The sequence below is a fragment of the Microcaecilia unicolor genome, chromosome 9 (assembly GCF_901765095.1).
Source record: "Microcaecilia unicolor chromosome 9, aMicUni1.1, whole genome shotgun sequence".
NCBI classification, from domain to species: Eukaryota; Metazoa; Chordata; class Amphibia; order Gymnophiona; family Siphonopidae; genus Microcaecilia; species Microcaecilia unicolor.
Genome location: NC_044039.1, coordinates 61,786,951 through 61,807,862, shown reverse-complemented (window position 1 = coordinate 61,807,862; position 20,912 = coordinate 61,786,951). Strand labels below are relative to the sequence as shown.

Below are 20,912 nucleotides of genomic sequence, written 5' to 3'. Positions count from 1 at the left end.
TTGGCAATTAAAATTCAATGCGAAGAAATGCAAAGTGATGCACTTAGGGAGTAGAAATCCACGGGAGACGTATGTGTTAGGCGGGGAGAGTCTGATAGGTACGGACGGGGAGAGGGATCTTGGGGTGATAGTATCTGAGGACCTGAAGGCGACGAAACAGTGTGACAAGGCGGTGGCCGTAGCTAGAAGATTGCTAGGCTGTATAGAGAGGTGTGACCAGCAGAAGAAAAGAGGTTTTAATGCCCCTATATAAGTCGCTGGTGAGGCCCCACCTGGAGTATTGTGTTCAGTTTTGGAGGCCGTACCTTGCTAAGGATGTAAAAAGAATTGAAGCGGTGCAAAGAAAAGCTACGAGAATGGTATGGGATTTGCATTACAAGACTTATGAGGAGAGACTTGCTGACCTGAACATGTATACCCTGGAGGAAAGGAGAAACAGGAGTGATATGACACAGATGTTCAAATATTTGAAAGGTATCAATCCGCAAACGAACCTTTTCCGGAGATGCCAAGGCGGTAGGACATGAAATGAGATTGAAGGGGGGCAGACTAAAGAAAAATGTCAGGAAGTATTTTTTCACAGAGAAAGTGGTAGATATTTGGAATGCCCTCCCGCGGGAGGTGGTGGAGATGAAAACGGTAACGGAATTCAAACATGCATGGGATAAACATAAAGTTATCCTGTTCAGAAGGAATGGATCCTCAGAAGCTTCTGAGATTGGGAGGCGGGGCTAGTGCAGGGCAAGACTTCTACGGTCTGTGCCCTGAAAATGGCAGATACAAATCAAGGTAAGGTATACACAAAAAGTAGCACATATGAGTTTATCTGTTGAGCAGACTGGATGGACCGTGCAGGTCTTTTTCTGCCGTCATCTACTATGTTACTATGTTGCACGACGGGGCCTCGCAACTTTTGAGGAGGACAAGATTGCTATGCAAATACGAGTGTTCAGGAGAATAATCTTCAGTGTTGACTAGATCAACAGTCTTCTTTTAAAAACAATTTTTTTTTGGTGGACATATGTAAAACGTCCCTATCTAAACCACTGGGCAAAGAAACAATTAACTTTTAAAGGTGTTTTTAATTGAATCCGGGAGGATCCCGCTATATCCGTCTTTTACCTTTTACCCTTTGTTCATCAGAAATCCTGAATCCTTGCACCACCATAAAAATATAGCGAAGATACTTACCTGTAGCAGGTATTCTCCAGGTACTCTCCGAGAACAGCAGGCTGATTGTTCTCACATGTGGTCGTCGTCGTCCACGGAGGCCCCAGGACGGAGATTTTCTAGTAAAATCTAAGAGCTCTGCAGCCAGCCAGCAAAGCACGGGACGGACGCACTGCGCATGAACATCCATCTTCCCACTCGCGCGCGTCCGTTCCCCCCTCAGTTATATCAAAAGCAAAGAATAAAAGCAACTCCAAAGGGGAGGTGGGCGGGTTGCTGAGAACAATCAGCCTGCTGTCCTCAGAGAATACCTGCTACAGGTAAGTATCTTTGCTTACTCCGAGGACAAGCAGGCTGCTTGTTCTCACATGTGGGGTATCCCTAGCCCCAGGCTCACTCAAAACAACAAAGAAAGGTCAATTGGGCCTCGCAACGGCGAGGACATAACTGAGATTGACCTACGAAGAAACAGCTGAGAGTGCAGCCTGGAACAGAACAAAAATGGGCCTAGGGGGGTGGAGTTGGATTCTAGACCCACACAGATTCTGCAGCACCGACTGCCCAAACCGACTGTCATGTTGGGTATCCTGCTGAAGGCAGTAATGAGATGTGAATGTGTGGACTGATGACCACGTCGCAGCCTTGCACATCTCTTCGATAGTGGTAGACTTCAAGTGAGCCACTGGCGCTGCCATGGCTCTAACACTATGAGCCGTGACATGACCCTCAAGAGTCAGCCCAGCTTGGGCATAAGTGAAAGATATGCAATCTGCTAGCCAATTTGAAATGGTGTTTTTCCCGACAGCAACTCCCTTCCTGTGGGATCAAAAGAAACAAACATTTGGGCGGACTGTCTGAAGGGGCTTGTCCGCTCCACATAGAAGGCCAATGCTCTCTTGCAGTCCAATGTATGCAACTGACGTTCAGCAGGGCGGGTATGAGGACGGGGAAAAAATGTTGGCAAGACAATTGACTGGTTCAGATGGAACTCCGACACCACCTTCGGCAAGAACTTAGGGTGAGTGCGGAGGACTACTCTGTTATGATGAAATTTAGTACAAGGAGCATGGGCTACCAAGGCTTGGAGCTCACTGACTCTACGAGCTGAAGTAACCACCACCAAGGAAATGACCTTCCAGGTCAAGTACTTCAGATGGCAGGAATCCAGTGGCTCAAAAGGAGGTTTCATCAGCTGGGTGAGGACGACGTTGAGATCCCATGACACTGGTGGAGGTTTGACTGGGGGCTTTGACAAAAGCAAACCTCTCATGAAGCGAACAACTAAAGGCTGTCCAGAGATAGGTTTACCCTCTACACGATAATGGAAAGCATAAATTGAACTAAGATGAACTCTAGGTCTAGGATGGGACGCATCCCCCCTGTTTTCTTTTGCACAAGTACCTGGAATAGAATCCCAGCACTTCTTGCCCTGGTGTAACGGGCTCGACCGCATTGGCGCTGAGAAGGGCGGAGAGTTCCTCTGCAAGTACCTGCCTGTGCTGGAAGCTGAAAGACTGAGCTCCCGGTGAACAATTTGGAGGTCTGGCAATAAAATTGAGGGAGTACCCCAACCAGACTATTTGAAGAACCCACCGGTCGGAGGTTATGAGAGGCCACCTTTGGTGAAAATTTTTTTACCTCCCTCCAACCAGTAGATCGTCCAGCACAGGTACGTTTATGGCGGCTATGCTCAGCTGGAGCCAGTCAAAAGCCCATCCCTTGCTTTTGCTGAGAAGCTGCAGGGGCCTGCCTGGGCGCACTCTGTTGACGTGAACGAGCGCACACTGGGGCTCAGCCTGAGAAGACTGTCGGGAAGGTGGATTGTACCTACTACGCTTATTGTAAGCATAGGGAGCATTCCTCCTTCCCCTGAAAAACTGTCTACCTGTTGAGGTAGTTGCTGAAGGCACCCGGTGGGAGAGTTTGTCGAGGGCGGTTTCCCACTGGTGGAGCTGCTCTACCACCTGCTTGACCTTCTCACCAAAAATATTATCCCCCCTGCAAGGAACATCCGCAACCTGCTGCTGGGTCCAATTGCCCAGGTCAGAGGCACGCAGCCATGAGAGTCTGCGCATCACTATACCTTGAGCAGCTGATCTGGATGCAACATCAAAAGAGTCATAAGCACCACTGGACAGGAATTTACGACACGCCTTCAGCTGCCTGACCACCTCCTGAAAAGGCCTGGCGTGCTCTGAAGGGAACTTACCTACCAAGTCTGCCAGTTGCTTAAATTATTCCGCATGTGGATGCTCGTGTTGAGTTGGTAGGACTGAATTTTGGACACGAGCATAGAGGACTGGTAGGCCTTCTTCCCAAAAGAGTCTAAAGTCCTAGCTTCTCGCTCCGAGGGCGCCGAGGCGAAATCTCTAGTACTTCTGGCTCTCTTGAGAGCGGAATCCACAACCGCAGAGTCGTCAGGTAACTGTGACCTCATCAACTCAGGTTCCCCATGGATCCGATATTGGGACTCTGCTTTCTTGGGGATGGTGGGATTAGATAAAGGTTTCATCCAGTTCCTCAGCAATGTCTCCTTGAGGACATTATGCAGAGGGGCATTGGATGACTCTTTAGGTGGCGAAGGATAGTCCAGGACCTCAAGCATCTCAGTCCTGGGCTCATCCTCAGTTACCATAGGGAAGGGAATGCCCACAGACATTTCCCGGACAAAGGAGGAGAAGGACAGACTCTCCGGCGGAGAAAGCTTTCTCTCAGGTGAAGGAATGGGATCAGAAGGAAGACCACAAGACTCCTCGGAAGAGAAATATCTGGGGTCTTCCCCTTCATCCCAGGAGGCATCCTCCTCGGTATCAGACAAGAGTTCATGAACTACAGTCCGGAACCGGGCCCATCTCGACGCCGAGGAGCGATGTCCAAGAGGTCGACTCCCATGCCGGTGGCAACAAAGCTCCCTCCATCGACACCGACGGGGAGTCGACCTGGGTGGCAGCCGATGCCGCAAGCGCTACCGGCATCGGAGACCTCACCACAGGCCCTAAGCCAGCCACCACTTCCATCGTCGGTACCGGAGGCGCAAGCACCCCCGGTACTAGAACACAGCACTGCAGCAGCATAAGTACATAAGCACCGTCATACTGGGAAAGTCCAAGGGTCCATCAAGTTCAGCATCCTGTCTCCGACTGCGGCCAATCCGGACTTCAAAAACCCGGCAACCCCCCCCCCTCAAAAAAAAAAAAAATTAATAATGTTCAATGGACTTTTCCCTCAGGAATCTGTCCAAACCCCCTTTAAATTCCGTAAGGCCAGCTGCTGCGTCGGGAGGCTGTCCAGAAGTCCTGGAAGAATGGCTCGGATGCTCTCCTCCAAAGTCGCTGTCGAGGAAGGCTGGGAGGCCGGTGCAGGAGTCGAAGTCAGAATCTGCGAAGGCCTGGGAGGCGGTACCGGGCTGTCCGGAGATCGACGCAGCGACACCTCTTGTATGGAGGGGGAGCGCTCCTCCTGGCGTCGACGCTTTCCAGGTGCCGAATCCTTCAACGTCCCAGAGCTCCCAGTACCGTGTCTCAAAAGAGACCGGTGCCGATGCTTCTTAGCCTTCGCTCGAAGCACGTCACCAATATTCCTCGGTACCGACGAGGAGGACGTGGAATCCACACGCCTCCTTGGGGTCGGGTCCGGTGGGCCTGCCCAGCAGGAGCCTTAGAGACAGGTGGAGACCCACTCGACGGCTCACTACTTCCAGCTACAGGGGAAGTTCGGACAGCCATTACCTGCGCTCCCGATGTCGATGCCATCCCCGGTGCCGATGTCGACGCCGAGGAATCAGTCAGAGCTCCGAAAAGGCGGTCCCGAAGAGCTCTTCTCGACGCCTGTGTCCATTTTTTCAAGCTAAGACACAACTTGCAAGCGTCTGGGCGATGGTCGGGCCCAAGGCACTGAATGCACCAGGAGTGCGGGTCAGTGCCCGAGATCGACCGCTGGCACCGAGCACACTTCTTCAAGCCGCTGGAAGGCTTCGATGACATCAGCGGAAAAATCGCGGTGGCAAATTAGGGCACAAAAAAAAAGGAAAAACCGCAGCCGGGCGGCCCAAAAGGCCACAACAGAACCGAAAGGAAACTTATAAAGGGCAAAACTAAGGAAAAAAATGATTTTTTTACTAGAAAATAAAAAAACAATAAAAAAGCGCCCAAGTCTTTCCTGGGACCTAAGGGAGAGAGAGACCGCAAGCAGCCACCCCCCATCATGGAAAATAAAAAAACTGAGGCGGGAACAGACGCGCACGGGCGGGAAGATGGCCGCGCATGTGCAGTGCGTCCATCCTGTGCTTTGCTGGCTGTTGCAAAGCTCTTTTACATTTTACTAGAAAATCTCCGTCCTCGGGCCGCCGTGGACGATGACGACCACATGTGAGAACAAGCAGCCTGCTTGTCCTCGGAGAAACATAAATACGCATATACCAGCTCAGCATGAGCTTAATAACAAGAATTTAAAAAAAGAAAGAAAAGGTTAGCCAGGGTGGAATACTTTGGAGTAGGAGGCACAGTAGTCAAATGGTTTAAAGGATTCCTAACCACAAGATCATACCAAGTAATAACGAACGTGGACAGATCACCCCCATGGACACCTGATTGTGGAGTTCCCCAAGGATCCCCCCTCTCACCAACCTTATTCAACCTAATGATGACACCTCTAGCCAAACTTCTAGCCAACCAAAACCTCAACCGTTACATATATGCAGATGACGTCACAATCTACATTCCATTCAAACATGATCTAAATGAAATCACCAAAGAAATCAACCAAAGCCTCCAAACAATGCACACATGGGCAGACGCATTCCAACTAAAACTCAACGCAGAAAAAACACAATGCCTCGTACTCACCTCACAACACAACACAAAAAATTTCTTCACCATTATCACACCATACTTGTTCTCTCCCTGTCTCACAAAACTTGAAAATTCTTGGAGTCACCATTGATCGAAACCTCACTCTCGATACCCATGTGAAAAACACAACGAAAAAGATGTTCTACTCCATGTGAAGTAGAGGAGTGTGGTAGCCTTGTTAGTACTCCATGTGGAAACTCAAAAAACTAAAACCATTCTTCACGAGATACATCTTCCGCACCCTGGTACAATCAATGGTAATAAGTCATCTGGTCTACTGCAATGCACTATACACTGGCTGTAAAGAACAGAATATCAAAAAACTCCAAACGGCTCAGAATACTGCCGCCAGACTCATATTTGGAAAAACTAAATACGAAAACGCAAAACCCTTAAGAGAGAAACTTCACTGGCTTCCAATTAAGGAACAAATTGCGTTCAAGATCTGCACAATTGTACACAAAATCATCCACGCAGACGCTCCAATCTACATGCTAGATCTCGTAGACCTACCTCCCAGAAACGCTACAAGGTCATCCCGCAACTTCCTCAACCTGCACTTCCCCAGCTGTAAAGGACTAAAATACAAACTGATGCATGCTGCTGCCTTCTCCTACATGAGCACGCAGTTATGGAATGCACTACCTACAGACCTGAAGTCAATCAACAAAATAACTATCTTCTGCAAATCTCTGAAGACACACTTCTTTAAGAAAGCCTACAATGAGCACCGATAACAGATAACCTCACCAATATCCCTCACCAACCCAAAACCCACCCTCTATAACTACCCTAATCTCTCCTTCCATCTCCTTTCTTCCCCTACCTAAACTATGCACAATACTACTGTATCTAAGATCCTAGAATGACAATGTTATATAACCATCCACATTGAGCCTGCAAATCGGTGGGAAAATGTGGGATACAAATGCAATAAATAAATAAATAAAACATTGTTTGATTTCGAAAGGTGTTATCGTGTTTTTCTCTAATAATTATAAAATCGTTAGGAACACTAAATTCGTTTTACAACGATCGCAGTAGCGAATCTTATATACCAAGAAACTCCATATCACAAATGTGAGCCAGTAGTGGCTGTACCCTGATCTACGAACCTTGTAGATCCAATTTAACTAAACTAGGCAGAACTACAAGACAATAGTTACAACAATAGCTCAGCCTGCTCGTCTGGACGCAGAGATTGACAACAACCATAAAAGGACACCTGGAAAATTAACCCGGAAGGCATTAACAAACCATCACGAAATTTCTATTTCGCTCAAGCAGTGTGACTATGAGGTACTTGCGCGCCTACTCGCTACAAGGACTCGGCTCTTTGCCCTTACCTTGCAATCCCGCAGACACCAAGAACCTTCAGCCATGTTTATCACGCGAATAAAAACCATACAACTCTCTCAAATCATCGCCCGCCTACTAACATTTATTCCCTTCCCAACTTTGGTCAACGAGACAACGACAAGTACGACTCACGACACAAAAACTCCTGGTTGGTTAAGAAATGCAGGTGTTTGATTGGCCAAGCAAGCCCACGCTCTGCCTTTTACACAAAGGACACGCTTACCCAAGGGGGTTTGATTGAGAGCAGGGACGGCATGACGTCATAAACTTTAAGCCACTTAGGTTAGTCTCTGTTTCCCCTTCTTTGCCCATTATGCGTCCACTCAAAACTAAGCAAACAAACCTATGAGCTGCTGCGTGCACGTTGCAGTTTTTTATTGTTGGTAGCATTTTTATTTAATTTCATTTATATTTTCAAACATGCCAGCTTGTGCAGCGTACGGATGCACTCAAAGGAAGTATGATAATGGAATAACCTTTCATAGGTAGCGCAGTAATTTGTTATAAATCTTAATCAGTGTGTCATTTGGAGGGGCTGGTTATAGAGACTCCCTAGCACGTGTTGTATTCATGAAGACATTTTTTCTCCTGGTAAAGCATGCCACATTACATCATGCTATGAAACTCAGGTGCTAAACATTTAGAGTTTCTATCTATGTATTTCTTTACTTATGACATTTAACCAGGGCCGCCGAGAGGGGGGTCAAAGTTCCCAGGGCCCGGCGCCAGGGTCAGGCTGCTGGCGCTGCAGTCCCCAGTCTCACCTGCCTGCCTCCATGGCTCTGGGCCCCCTTCATTCAAAGCAGCAGTCGCAGATCGCGTCTCTTCTGGCCTTCCCTCCTCCCTGTGTCCCGCTCTCACGGAAACCGGAAGTTACATCAGACAAGGGCGGGACACAGGGAGGGAAGGCCAGAAGAGATGCGATCTGCGACTGCCGCTTTGAATGAAGGGGGCCTTGAGCCATGGAGGCAGGCAGGTGAGACCGTGGACTGCAGCGGCGGGGGGAGCGACGGCAGTGGCAGGTGGGGCAGAGGTGGGGCAGCCTTGCCCCGGGCCCAGCCTAGGCTCTCAGCGGCCCTGCATCAAACATTAATAAGGTTGAAACCTGGGAGCATTTATTTTTTTTTTCAGTGCCTATATCAAAAGAGAAAGCTGGTTTGTGGGAACTTGCGCCTTTTGTTTTGCGGAATGCAGTGGTATATTATAAAAATGCACTTAATATTGTTTATTACTACTGTTTATAAGAGAGATAGTAAATAATGTATATAGAAGGCTAAGGGAAAGCATGAGTAAAAGAGTTGGAGTTGAATGACAGAAACAAATCTGATGGAGTGGAAATGAGTCAGCACGAATTCAGCAAACAAAATCTAGGCTTAAAACTATTAGCTGGTTGATATTCAGTTATTACCCAAATGCGAACACAATTATAATGTTAATTATACAACCATGTCTGCCTCTGATGGTAGTTAGGGTAACCCATACAATAACAGCCACAGCTCACATTTTGGTAATTGTTACATGTTTTTACATAGTTACATATTAGATGACGGCAGAAAAAGACCTGCACGGTCCATCCAGTCTGCCCAACAAGATAACTCATATTTTGCTGCTTTTTGTGTATACCCTACTTTGATTTGTACCTGTGCTCTTCAGGGCACAGACCGTATAAGTCTGCCCAGCACTATCCCCGCCTCCCAAACACCAGCCCCGCTTCCCAACCACCAGCTCTGGCACAGACCATATAAGTCTGCCCAGCACTATCCTCACCTCCCAACCACCAGCCCTGCCTCCCAACCACCGGCTCTGGCACAGACCGTACAAGTCTATCCAGCACTATCCCTGCCTCCGAACCACCAGTCCCGCTTCCCACCACCGGCTCTGGCACAGACCGTATAAGTCTGCCCAGCACTATCCCCACCTCCCAACCACCAGCCCCGCCTCCCGATCTTGACTAAGCTCCTGAGGATCCATTCCTTCGGCACAGGATTCCTTTATACTTATCCCACGCATGTTTGAATACCGTTACTGTTTTAATTTCCACCACCTCCCGCGGGAGGGCATTCCAAGCATCCACTACTCTCTCCGTGAAAAAATACTTCCTGACATTTTTCTTGAGTCTGCCCCCCTTCAATCTCATTTCATGTCCTCTCATTCTACCACCTTCCCATCTCGGAAAAGGTTCGTTTGCGGATTAATACCTTTCAAATATTTGAACGTCTGTATCATATCACCCCTGTTTCTCCTTTCCTCCAGAGTATACATGTTTAGTTCAGCAAGTCTCTCCTCATACGTCTTGTAACGCAAATCCCATACCATTCTCGTAGCTTTTCTTTGCACCGCTTCAATTCTTTTTACATCCTTAACAAGATACGGCCTCCAAAACTGAACACAATACTCCAGGTGGGGCCTCACCAACGACTTATACAGGGGCATCAACACCCCCTTTCTTCTGCTGGTCACACCTCTCTCTATACAGCTTAACAACCTTCTCGCTACGGCCACCGCCTTGTCACACTGTTTCGTTGCCTTCAAATCCTCAGATACTATCACCCCAAGATCCCTCTCTCTGCCCGTACCTATCAGACTCTCCCCGCCTAACACATACGTCTCCCGTGGATTTCTGTTCCCTAAGTGCATCACTTTGCATTTCTTCGCATTGAATTTTAATTGCCAAACCTTAGACCATTCTTCTAGCTTCCTCAGATCCTTTTTCATGTTTTCCACTCCCTCCCGGGTGTCCACTCTGTTACAGATCTTAGTATCATCCGCAAATAGGCAAACTTTACCTTCTAACCCTTCGCAATGTCACTCACAAATATGTTGAACAGAATCGGCCCCAGCACCGATCCCTGAGGCACTCCACTACTCACCTTTCCCTCCGTCGAGCGAATTCCGTTCACCACCACCCTCTGGCGTCTGTCCGTCAACCAGTTCCTAATTGCTGAAATCTAAGTAGATTACGTCCATAGCTCGTCCCTGATTCAATTCTCCTGTCACCCAATCAAAGAACTCAATGAGATTCGTTTGGCACGATTTCCCTTTCGTAAAACCATGTTGTCTCGGATCTTGCAACTTTGCTTAGGTGTTTCATCAGAGCCCTTTTTTCAACAGGGTTGGATTTCTGCTATTCGGTGTAAAGATTTTGTCCCTTCATGAAGTGCAGTTTTGTGCTCAAAGCATTTCAGGGAAGAGGACTTTGATAAAAGCAGCTTGGTAGTTGTTCGTTTGCGTAAAGGTGCTGTGCCAAGCATATATGATGCTTTTCCATCTTTTCAAGCAGTCAAAAAGACCCGAAAACCTCCAAAGTCATGCTCATTTAATACACCGCCCAAACCAAATCCTGATAAAGAAATACACTTGCCACTTCCTTAACCTGCCACTACAGAGACAGTTCTGTTAAATAATCCAGATATACCACAAATGCAAGCTCTAAAATGGAAACTTGAACATGCAGAAACAGAACTTTCTTCGGCACAAAGAAAATTAAATTATTGCTACAGGTCAAACATCAATTACAGAAGAAAGTAGCTAATTTCAGTGCAGGCAAACAATACACTGCCAAAATACAAAATAGCAAGCAGTACAGTATTAGCCGCCAAGTTCATAAGTTAATTATTTTCAGTGGAAATTAAATCTGTTGGCTGCCTGCTATGTAAATATGCCATCAATCTTTCATTATTGGTACTAAGTAATGGAAATGGCGATCGTCATGACGGAACAATGTAAGCCACATTGAGCCTGTAAATAGGTGGGAAAATGTGGGATACAAATGCAACAAATAAATAAATATGTACGGCACATGCCTTAAACATTGTTTAAATTAATTCACCTAGACCTTACATGCATTGTTAAACCCAAAGGCAAAACCTAAGGGTGGTTAAACCATCTGTTGGCTGCCTGCTATGTAAATATTCCATCAATCTTTCATTATTACTACTAAGTATTACATATGTACAGCATATGCCTTAAACATAGATTGTTTAAATTAATTCATCTAGACCTTACATGCATTGTTAAACCCAAAGGCAAAACCTAAGGGTGGTTAAACCATTTGGTATAAACTATGTTGTTTATGACTTTTCTTGTTTTGAAATACTTGGGTCCTACTGATCTGTACATCTGTTGTATTATTTTGGTAAGTGGAAACAGTCAGGTGGGGCGGGGTATGTGCTCTGTAAAAGCTTTTATTGTGCCATGTTGGACAGTTCACAGTTTTTTTTCTTGTTCTGTTATGAAGCTTATCAACCAACATGTTGTGCTTTGAATATTAAGGGGAAAGGGAAATGGGACTTGATATACCGCCTTTCTGAGGTTTTTGCAACTACATTCAAAGTGGTTTACATATATTCAGTTACTTATTTTGTACCAGGGGCAATGTAGAGTTAAGTGACTTGCCCAGAGTCACAAGGAGCTGCAGTGGGAACTGAACTCAGTTCCCCAGGATCAAAGTCCACTGCACTAACCACTAGGCCACTCATCCACTTTAAAACATAAAAAAATAAGTTTTGGCACAGTATAAGTCATCACAAGGACAAAATATAAGAAAACCAAAGGACTGCATTAGGGGCTTCCAGCCCATGTAGTTATGTTTAAACAAATGAGAGATCTGCATGAAAAAAAAATATTTATTTTTATTATTCTGACTTATAAAAACCACTTGTCCCTGAAACATGCTCAAAACAGAATGACCCATTTGTACAAAAGAGATTAGGTGAAAATGTGATTCTATGTGCCCCAATGAAAGGAGTTTAATTTTACTTCCAATCTTTATAACACCAGGCTTCCCAAGGCAGATTACAACAACAACGATGAACCCATCAGTAAACGGGATATGCTCTCTGAAATTTGGCCATGTATTAATTACTGTATTTTATAGAACAGCTACAATAATTTTTGAACCTGCTTTAGTGATATGATATTCAGTTTTTATTTCATGATATCGAAACCTTTAAAATAAATTTTAAAAAGCTGTCAAATAACTAAAATGAAAAATCTTGAAGGCACTGCCTATCCAACTGGAACAGCTTTAGACTTTTTACAGATGGACCACACATAGGCAATCCATTCTTTCTATTAATCTTTTACTATTGCTTTCAATAGCGTTTGCTATTGTTTTTGGTATATTTGTGACTCCACCTACTGCCAGCAAGCTATACCCACTGGCTTCAACCCATATAATGGACTAGATAGCCTCATAACATCTCCTGTTCTCAATCTAACCTCCTTGCCCTCACCCAAGGAAGTTGAAGAAAAAAAACAGGAGCCAGGATGACATCATAAAGTTGAAGCCACTTAGGATTGCTCTCTTTCCCCTTCCTCATGCAGCTGTCATTCAGGTACACTCAAACATAACAAACGTATGAGCTGCTGCATCCATGTTGTTCTTTATTGATGGTAGCATTTTATTTGATCCCACTTATATTTTCAAACATGATGGTTTGTGCAGCATACAGATGTACACAGAGGAAGTATAATAACGGAATAATATTTCATAGGTAGAGTAGTAATTTGTTATAAATCATAATCATTTGGAGGAGCTGGTTTTAGGGACACCCTAGCATGTGTTATTATTTGTACAGATATTTTTTTCTCCTGGTAAAAGGCCACTAAAACAGACATCATGTTATGAGAATCAGGTGCTCAACATTCAAAGTTGTTATTTATTTATTTATTTATTTATGGCATTTATATCCCACATCAAACATGAATTAGGTTGAAACCAGGGAGCATTTAAAATCTTTTTTCTTTTTGCTTGTGCCTAGATCAAAAGAAAAAGATGGCACGTGGGAACTTGCTCCTTTTGTTTTGTGGATTGCAGTGGTATAAAAATGCACTTGATATTTTTTATTACTACTATTTAAAAGACAGATATTGAATAATGAGGGCAGAGCTACCTTCATGCAGGAGTCCAGAGTCAGTCTAAATGTGCCAACACTGTCCAGTTCAGCACACTATTAGCTAATGTTTACCAAATGCTAGCACAGGGTCATTAATTATGTCCAATGGAAAATACATCTGTTATCTCAGGCTGCTTGCTATGTGAATATTCCATCACTGTTTCATTATTGCTACCAAGTATTACATATTAAGGGCATTTGCTTTAAACTTTGTTTTAATTTGTTTATCCAGGCCTTACATGCACATAGTTTTGCTTTTTAAACCCAAGATGAATCCTAAGGGTAGCTGAACAGTTAGGTATAAACTGTGTTGTTTATGACTGTACTTTTTCAAGACTGCTTTGGGTCCTGCTGATCTATTGTTTTGGGTATACAGCAGCAAGCTCCACCTACTGGCTTCAGCTCATATAATAGAGTAGATAGGATCACCCCAGCTCCTGTTTTTTCTTCAACTTCCTTGCCGTCACCTTGCAACAAGGATGTTGGAGAAAGAACAGGAAACGGCATGACGTAACAAAGCTGAAGCTGGTTTTCCCCAGCAGCCATCATACTGGTACACTCAAAACAAAGCTATCAGCTGCTGTATCCACCTTGTCCTTGTTTGTTGTTATTTTATCTGTTATATTTAGAAACATGCAGCATACGGATGTACACAGAGGAACTATCACAGCAGAATAACCGTTGATCAATAAGAGTAGTAATTTGTCCTAAATCGTAATCATTGTGTCATTTGGAGGGGCTGATTAAAGGGCCACCCTAGCAGGCGCTGTATTGGTGCTGAGAGTTTTTCACTTAGTAAAGGTGCCCACCATTCAGAGGTTTTATTTTTAAGTACAAAGGTTTTTTAAAAACCATAGGGACCCCTTTACTAAGCCGTGGCAAAAAATGGCCTGCGGCAGTGCAAACACGTCTTTTGGGTGCGCATTGGAGCAAAAAAGGGCCTTTTTTAAGGGGCCGGAAAATGGGCGTGCAGCAAAATAAAAACCAGCACATGTCCATTTTCGGCCTGAGGCTTTACCACCATCCATTGACTTAGCCTCTTTTACTGCTGCTTTCCCTTAGCCTTCATTATTCCCAGGACTCATCTATATACTAACACAAAGCCAAAGATAAAAACAAAACAAACAAAAAAAAATGTCCAAACAGAACTTCTGCATGAAGGGGAAATGGAAATGGCTCTTGATATACCGCCTTTCTTTGGTATTTTGCAACTACATTCAAAGTGGTTTACATATATACAGGTACTTACTTTGTACCTGGGGCAATGGAGAGTTAAGTGACTTGCCCACAGTCACAAGGAGCTGCACTGGGAATCAAACCCAGTTCCCCAGAATCAAAGTCTGCTGCACTAACCACTAGGCTACTCCTCCACTCCTAGGTAGGTATTCCCTCATTATATAATAATAATAATAATAATAATAATAATAATAATAATAATAATAATAATAAATCAAGTGCATTTTTATAATATACCACAAAAGGAGCAAGTTCCCACATACCATCTTTCTCTTTTGATCTAAGCACAGGAAAAAAAGATATTTAAATGCTCCCAGGTTTCACCCTAATTAAGGTGCCCTTTTACAAAGGCAGATAAGGGCCTAAGCACGTCCAGTCTAGTAGCAGTAAGATCTCACGCACTACCCAGGCGGTAGGCATGCAGCGCACATCCACTGCCATTTCCCACTGGGTAAGCGCTGAGAGAAAAAGCAGCCGCAGGGGCAGGCAATGGGCAGAGTGAAAAGCAGTGCTTGGCATCCCCGCCAGCTGAGCCAAGGTATTAGAATTTAAATTGCGGCAGAAGGCGATCCGGGGTAGTGGCAGCAGTGGCGATCCTGGGGGGGGGGGAGGACTGCAGTGGCGACGATCCTGGGGGGGCCTGGCTCAGTCTCAGCGACCCTGTCACAAAACAAGTGTTCACAATAAGCTCATGTTATTATCGACCAGATAGAAGAAATAAAAGAGTTTTCAGTTTTGGCATGGTATAAGTCAGCACAACAAAAAAAAAGAAAACCATTGAACTGCATTAGGGGCTTATAGTACATTTAGGCCTCTTTTACTAAAGTATGCTAACAAATGCCAAGAATCACTAACTCTCTGTGTCCCGCCTTCCTTTGATGTAATTTCCTTTCAGGCGGGCGGGACGCTGAGAGGGCAGGGAAGCAGACGGAGACGAGCGTGCCTGCTTGTTGCTTTTACTACTGGCGCCCCGCCCGCCAATTCGCCAACATGGTAAGGTTTTTTTTTTATACAACTCGACGGCACCCTTGAAGGCAGGCGCCCCCCTGCGGTGCTTACCCCGCTTACCGTGTTGGCACGGCCCTGAAAGCAGGAAAGCTTAAGCAAGGCAGAAGTGCTTTAAACGGCACAGCAATACAGAAGGGCTCCTATCAGCACCAAACACTAACCTGGACCTTTGGCATTTGCATTTGCTGCTGTATCCACCTTGTCCTTGTTTGTTGTTATTTTATCTGTTATATTTAGAAACATGCAGCATACGGATGTACACAGAGGAACTATCACAGCAGAATAACCGTTGATCAATAAGAGTAGTAATTTGTCCTAAATCGTAATCATTGTGTCATTTGGAGGGGCTGATTAAAGGGCCACCCTAGCAGGCGCTGTATTGGTGCTGAGAGTTTTTCACTTAGTAAAGGTGCCCACCATTCAGAGGTTTTATTTTTAAGTACAAAGGTTTTTTAAAAACCATAGGGACCCCTTTACTAAGCCGTGGCAAAAAATGGCCTGCGGCAGTGCAAACACGTCTTTTGGGTGCGCATTGGAGCAAAAAAAGGGCCTTTTTTAAGGGGCCGGAAAATGGGCGTGCAGCAAAATAAAAACCAGCACATGTCCATTTTCGGCCTGAGGCTTTACCACCATCCATTGACTTAGCCTCTTTTACTGCTGCTTTCCCTTAGCCTTCATTATTCCCAGGACTCATCTATATACTAACACAAAGCCAAAGATAAAAACAAAACAAACAAAAAAAAATGTCCAAACAGAACTTCTGCATGAAGGGGAAATGGAAATGGCTCTTGATATACCGCCTTTCTTTGGTATTTTGCAACTACATTCAAAGTGGTTTACATATATACAGGTACTTACTTTGTACCTGGGGCAATGGAGAGTTAAGTGACTTGCCCACAGTCACAAGGAGCTGCACTGGGAATCAAACCCAGTTCCCCAGAATCAAAGTCTGCTGCACTAACCACTAGGCTACTCCTCCACTCCTAGGTAGGTATTCCCTCATTATATAATAATAATAATAATAATAATAATAATAATAATAATAATAATAATAATAATAATAATAAATCAAGTGCATTTTTATAATATACCACAAAAGGAGCAAGTTCCCACATACCATCTTTCTCTTTTGATCTAAGCACAGGAAAAAAAGATATTTAAATGCTCCCAGGTTTCACCCTAATTAAGGTGCCCTTTTACAAAGGCAGATAAGGGCCTAAGCACGTCCAGTCTAGTAGCAGTAAGATCTCACGCACTACCCAGGCGGTAGGCATGCAGCGCACATCCACTGCCATTTCCCACTGGGTAAGCGCTGAGAGAAAAAGCAGCCGCAGGGGCAGGCAATGGGCAGAGTGAAAAGCAGTGCTTGGCATCCCCGCCAGCTGAGCCAAGGTATTAGAATTTAAATTGCGGCAGAAGGCGATCCGGGGTAGTGGCAGCAGTGGCGATCCTGGGGGGGGGGGAGGACTGCAGTGGCGACGATCCTGGGGGGGCCTGGCTCAGTCTCAGCGACCCTGTCACAAAACAAGTGTTCACAATAAGCTCATGTTATTATCGACCAGATAGAAGAAATAAAAGAGTTTTCAGTTTTGGCATGGTATAAGTCAGCACAACAAAAAAAAAGAAAACCATTGAACTGCATTAGGGGCTTATAGTACATTTAGGCCTCTTTTACTAAAGTATGCTAACAAATGCCAAGAATCACTAACTCTCTGTGTCCCGCCTTCCTTTGATGTAATTTCCTTTCAGGCGGGCGGGACGCTGAGAGGGCAGGGAAGCAGACGGAGACGAGCGTGCCTGCTTGTTGCTTTTACTACTGGCGCCCCGCCCGCCAATTCGCCAACATGGTAAGGTTTTTTTTTTATACAACTCGACGGCACCCTTGAAGGCAGGCGCCCCCCTGCGGTGCTTACCCCGCTTACCGTGTTGGCACGGCCCTGAAAGCAGGAAAGCTTAAGCAAGGCAGAAGTGCTTTAAACGGCACAGCAATACAGAAGGGCTCCTATCAGCACCAAACACTAACCTGGACCTTTGGCATTTGCAAAGGCCCTGAATGGAATAACACCACTTCCTTATCAAGGCCCTGACTGATTATGTCACCACTACAGGACACAGGCAGAAAGCATACTGAAGCACAGAGAGGCTTAACACACACAGGTGCAGTATAATGAAGTAATTAGAGCCATGCTGGAAGCAGCCAGCACACAGAGACAGAAGCAGAGCTAACTCAGGAAGAACAGACAGCAGCCAGCTCAGAAGCTGACCGCCGGAAATAAGGTGAGTCTGAGAGGGGTCACGACCACAATTGTGACAACGCTGATGACTTTAGTGCTGAAAATTGGGTTGTTTCAGTTCTTCCTACCATCTTGAACGAGTTTGCACCTCGTGACATTTTCAATGCTGATGAAAACGGTCTCTACTGGCGAGTGATTCCTGATGGAACGCTTGCATTCAAACATGCCAAAACTACTGGAGGTAAAACATCAAAGGACCAACTGACGTTCCTCCTTTGCTGCAATATGGATGGGAGTGAGAAGTTGGAACCCCTCGTCATTGGAAAGAGCAAACAGCCCCGTTGCTTCAAGAAAGTTAAGCGACTTCCTGTGTAATACCATGCTAACGCACATTCATGAATGACTGGGGAAATTTGGAAGCAGTGGCTAAAGAAGTTAGACACTAGAATGCGGGCACAAAGGCGTCAGATCTTGTTGCTTTGTGATAATTGTGCTGCACACAGGGATGATGTCAGGCTGTCTAACGTCAAGGTGGTCTTCCTGCTACCAAACACTACCTCTCTGATCCAACCTCTGGATCAGGGCATAATAGTCAATTTCAAACAACATTATCGGGCTCTTGTGCTACGTCGTCTGATGAGCGTTATGGATGACCAGACTGGCAAGGTTACATGTGCTGTTGAACTGGCGCGTAATCTATCACTGTTGGATTCCCCACATATGCAAAAAGAAGCCTGGAATCATGTTTACACAGGCAACCATTGTGAGCTGCTACAAGCGGGCAAGCTTTGTTAAGGATGTGGGGAAGGACGAAACAGACAGTGGCGAGGCAAGATGGCGTCTTGAGCAGAAGCAAGTACCTGAGCTCCTGAACTGTCGTGGTTAGTCGGCGGAAGCGGTCTTTTCTTCCCCGTTTACATGGGGAAAAGAAAAGGGAAATCCAGGGGGCAGGCCTCCTTAACCCCTGGAGGGAACCCCGTACTTCGCCAGACTACACTGACGATGTTTGCTACTCAGGCACTGGGAACTCCAACCCCCACTGTGAACGGACATTCCCTCTCTCTTTCAGAGAGGGAAGCCCGCAGCATAGAGGAGATCTCTTTGAGCTCTCCCTCGAGCACGACACCTCCCAGACCGGGTAGCAGCTTTTTACGAGCAGAGGAGCAGATCAAAGAACAACCCGGAGTGGTGATTGCTTCTTTGTCTGGAGGAGGCCCCCCTGCTACTTCTACCCCAGAGCTACTATCCTGTGAAGGACGGGAGATACCGTCTCCTTCCCTGGGGCTTGCTACCGTGATCTGGAAGAGAAGAGAAAAACCGAGCGTGGTGACATTGGACACCCTATGGGATGTGATTCAAGAACTGACCGGCTCTCTCCTCCAGGTAACTCAAACCTTTACAGAAGAAATGAGTGGTTTGAAAAAGACCTATATATCTCTGTCTGAGACTGCTCAAAAACAGGAGGAAAAAATTCTAAAGCTAGAAGGCGAAATAAAATCCTTACAAACTTTTGCTGGGGCAGCCACGAAAGAAAGGGAGATTGTTAATAGGAAATTAGAGTACCTGGATAACAATGCCAGAAAATTAAACCTAAGACTGCTTAATTTCCCGAAATCTCCGATTATATCAGCTTTTGATATGTTAAAGAAATACTTTAATGAAATTCTGGCTATTCCAAAAGAAGCATATCCTCCAATTACCCCGGCTCAATATATTACAGGAAAAGGAACTTCAACACAACAGCAACAGGGATTGAATCTAACTGAATTTCTTGAAAGTTCCCTTGAAGTAATTACTGAGCGCACCACTCTTTTGGTTTCATTTGTGTTCGAATCTGATAGATATAACATCTTCCGTTTATACTTCAAACATATGAAGGCATTATTCCTTGGTTCTAGAATACAAATGTTTCCAGACTTAAACAGAGAGACTTTGAAGCGAAGGCGTGAGTTTTTGGGTTTAAAGCAGAGGACTCTTACTTTGAAAGGAACATTCCTATTGAAATTTCCCTGCAGATGCTTTCTTTCTTTTAACTCTGTTAACTATATGTTTACCGATCCAAAGAAAATGCAAAGTTTTATTGCCTTTAAAGAGGAAGAGAATCGTTCTAATCAGAACAATCCTGTAGGCAAATGCTGTTAAATTCAATTGTGGGCTTAGTAGTTCCCCTGCTCTTATGTTTATAGTATTTCTTATTTTGAATTTTTGCTTTGTGTTTTGCCTCACTTAAATAGTGGACTAAATAAATGAAAGTATTTACCTAGAGGAGGTTATACCTCCTAGATTTATATCCCTTTTTCAGTTTTTGTAAAATTCAGTTACTGCTTTTGCAGTCATGTTATGTGATTGTAAAATTAGAAAATTATAAATAAAGAATATAAAAAAAAAAAAAAAGAAACAGACAGTGGCGTACCAAGGGGGGGGGGGACGGTTCACCCCGGGTGCACGCCGCTGGGGGGGTGTCGCGCGCCTGTCTGCTCCGCTCGTTCCGTGCTCCCTCTGCCCTGGAACAGGTTATTTCCTGTTCCAGGACAGAGGGAACATGGAACGAGCGAAGCAGACAGGCGCGCGGCACCCCCCCCCCCCCCAGCAGGTAAAAATGCACCCGGGGGGGGTGTCCTTTCGCCGGGGGGGAGGTGGCCTTTCGCCAGGAGTCTATGGAACTCACAGACCCATTAGTGTACAGAGGAGTATAACTGATTACTTCAAGTAAGCCTAATATCAGTTAACGGAGACTGTATACTGTACGTATAATAATAAACAGTACTGTACACATGTTTATCAGATGTCAAGCTTCTTTGGGTCACAACGGTTAACTGCATGCATTTCTTTGGTCCCAGACCCTTGCACTTAAGTGGATTGCACTATACTCTGTAGGAGTTGTTGTTTCCTTAGAGCAAGGTGGTCAACTATAGGCTGAGGTACCTTTCTAAGGAAGTGGTTGAGAAGTTTATCAATGTGGGCTCTAATACTCTTTTAGATAAGCATTTATCATTTGTGGAGATGTAGGCTAAATCTTTACAGGCTACTTCTATATCTCATATAAATATTAATTGGAAATTGGAAATGACAGAAAATGCCAGTACAATGAAAAATCTGTTTTATTGAATTTTCCATGTATTTATTTGTTATCTGCTGAAAATTTATTTAGGAAGTAT

The 20,912-nt window shown here is 45.1% G+C and overlaps 1 protein-coding gene across 3 annotated transcripts in view; it reads right to left on the bottom strand.

The window, feature by feature from the left end:
- The window catches only part of TTC38 (tetratricopeptide repeat domain 38), a 561,013-nt gene extending 553,487 nt beyond the window's left edge, over positions 1-7,526 (bottom strand). For all 3 annotated transcript variants that reach the window (XM_030214669.1, XM_030214670.1, XM_030214671.1), the window contains exon 1: positions 7,367-7,526. In XM_030214669.1, the coding sequence (XP_030070529.1) occupies positions 7,367-7,426 (60 nt within the window). In that variant the 5' untranslated portion in view covers positions 7,427-7,526. The remainder of the gene's footprint in view (positions 1-7,366) is intronic.
- Between the last annotated feature and the right edge of the window lie 13,386 nt (positions 7,527-20,912).